At 36.5% G+C, this 2,843-nt stretch overlaps 1 protein-coding gene across 1 annotated transcript in view; it reads right to left on the reverse strand.

Moving 5' to 3' along the window:
• Positions 1 to 2,843, reverse strand: part of LOC109376008 (integrator complex subunit 4-like) — a gene marked incomplete at its 5' end in the record, with an annotated part of 80,706 nt that overhangs the window by 57,123 nt on the left and 20,740 nt on the right. Inside the window, one exon of the mRNA XM_019631647.1 lies at positions 2,213 to 2,387. Within this exon, the coding sequence (XP_019487192.1) occupies positions 2,213 to 2,387 (175 nt within the window). The remainder of the gene's footprint in view (positions 1 to 2,212; positions 2,388 to 2,843) is intronic.

The raw sequence follows: 2,843 nt of genomic DNA on the forward strand, positions 1-2,843 counted from the left end.
TCACTCACTCAATAAAACAAATATTTACTTATCAACCATTCAATTATATGCCTACAGTTACCAGGAACAGGAATACAAAAAGAAGACATCAATGCTACACTCAAATGATCTCACTGACTAGTAAGGGAAACCGACAAGTAAAGAGATAACTGCGTTATGGTACAAATTGTTATAATACACATTTATAAAGGGTGCTATGGGAACTCAGAGAACAAGCAGTAAGGGGTGAATGCAAGGAGAGACATATTGGGGGAAATGGAAATCACAAGTGCAAATGCATGAAGAGAGAATGTCACGTGGGTAACATCAAGTGATTTCTGTGAGTGGGAACACAGGATGGGGGTGCTGAAAACGAGGCAGGATAGGTAGGGATCAGGTCATAAGGGGCCTTGTTGGCCAAGGCAAGGAGTTTGCCTTATGAAAAATAACTAAATAATCTGTGAAATATTTAATAAGTTCAACATTGTACAAAATATTTTTAAAATGTATTTCCACCCAAAACCCCATGAATATACAAGGTATGATAAAAAAATACGGTGAATGTTTAAATTTAAAAAAAAATTTATTACAGTAAAAGACACTTTTCCATTAATCCCCCTCAAACAACTCCCACTCACTTCAAACACACTTATCCCACCATTCTTACCACTTTCTGAAGCAGTTCTGGAAGTCCTCTTTCATGTGTGTCTTCAGTTGTGCTGTCATGGCTGCTTTGATGTCCTGAATCCATTCAAAACATCTACCCTTCATGGTCATTTTGACTTTGCGGAAGAGCCAGAAGTCACACGGTGCCAGATCCAGTGAATAAGGTAGATGAGGACACACCATAATGTTTTATTTGACAGAAATTGCCATATCAGAAGCGATGTGTGACACAGAGAGTTATCATGATGGAGGATGAAGTGAAGACACTCATGAAAGAAGACTTCCAGAACTCCTTCGGAAAGTGGCAAGAACGATGGGATAAATGTGTTCGAAGCAATGGGGAGTATTTTGAGAAGGATTAATGGCAATGTGTCTTTTACTGTAATATATTTTAATTTAAACATTCACCATATTTTTTTATCACACCTTGTACATGGGCCTCATTTTTTAGATGAGAAATTGTGGCTGAGAGATATGATAATTTGCTCATTTCAAATAAGGGAGAAACATTGTTAAAAACATAGTCAAAAACATCATCTTGTCAGGAATATGGCTAATGGACTAGAAGGAATCAAAATAAAGCAGAGAGACCAGTTAGGACATTAGATATTACGTCCTAGACATTTTTAAGGAATATATTTGAGATCTTCTCTAGTTCCCACATTAGTAAATGGAAATGCTTATATAGGCTCTGACTTTTTCTCCAAACACATTTTCNATCGAAGGACAAATAAAGAGCTTCCCAGATAAGAAAAAGCTAACAGAATTCATCACCACCAAACCAGTATTACAAGGAATGTTAGAGAGACTTCTTTAAGAAGCACAACAAACTTCAAGTACAAGAAGCATGAAGAAAATTAAACCAAGATACATCAGAATTAAATCGTTTCAAACCAGTGATAAAGAGAAAATCTTAAAAGTAGATAGAAAAAGACCTATCATGTACAGAAGAACAAAGATTTTTTTAAACTGACAGACTTCTCAACAGAAACAATGCAAATCGGAAACAATGGAACACCTTTAAAAGACTAAAAAACTGAAACCTATTAATCTAGAATTCAATTCCCAGTGAAAATATCTTTCTAAAATGAAGATGAAAGAGTCTCTTAGTCATAAATAGCTTTGTGGTCTGCCATACCTGGGTTTAAATCTTACTTCTGTCTCTTACTAGCTGGGTGACTAATAACAAGTTATTACTGTTATCAGTACCAATGATATCAACTTTTTCTAACAATTATTAAGTGCTTACTATAAATGTGTCATGTATTATGCCAAATGTTTTATGTATATATAATCTCATTTAATTCTCACAATTCAGAAATACCTTTTTTTATAGAAATGCTGGAATTTGAACCTAGATTGACTGAACCCAAAGTCCATGCTGTTAACCACTGCATCATACCATCTGAGCCTCAACCTCATTTGTTTGTAAAATTAAAATGATAGTAGATACGCTGTGACTGTGAAGACTAAATGAGACAACGTGTGTATATCAACCAGTAAGATGCCCGACACATAGCAATCACTCAGTAAATGAGCACGGTCATTATTATGCAGTCATACTTACCATACAGCTCATCTTCCAATCCATGAACAAAGGCTCCACAAGCTCCTGACTCAATCAAGTTCACAGCCCCCGTATCCACTTCTTCCTTGGGAGCATCATCTCCCCACTTCCTGCCACTGGAAAATTCACCTGAACTATAAAGTTCCTTGGCACGCTCATGTGCAGTGCGTTTCCTCTGTAGAGGAAAACAACAATTACCACTTGCAGGAGGTTCATGAAGGAACAGTAAGATGCACCCTGAGAATATGGGAAGGTAGGAAATAAGACTGCTCTCTCAGGGTTACATTTTCAAATAAAATACTCAATAGATCAGAGCAGAAAAATGCAAATTCAGCTTAAAGACTGAAGGCTCACAGATCTATCACTGCTGATAGTAATCTTATTAAAGATAGTAACCTTATTAAAAATAGTAAAAGGATGTGTTGATCAAACAGGTGGTCATGTTTAAATGGCAACATAGGAAAGGGAGAACCAGAGAGGTAAATAATAGCAGTGTCCTTGCAAGCACCATCTTGGGTAGATACATTGGCCCTAATAAAGAATTTTTGTAAGTCCCAGAAGTAAGTCTCTATTTGGCAACACTGTGCTCACCAGGCAACTTAGTAAATTCACTTTCTGCACAGTTTGCCTA

This window comes from Hipposideros armiger, unplaced genomic scaffold (genome assembly GCF_001890085.2).
Source record: "Hipposideros armiger isolate ML-2016 unplaced genomic scaffold, ASM189008v1 scaffold_1030, whole genome shotgun sequence".
NCBI lineage: Eukaryota > Metazoa > Chordata > Mammalia > Chiroptera > Hipposideridae > Hipposideros > Hipposideros armiger.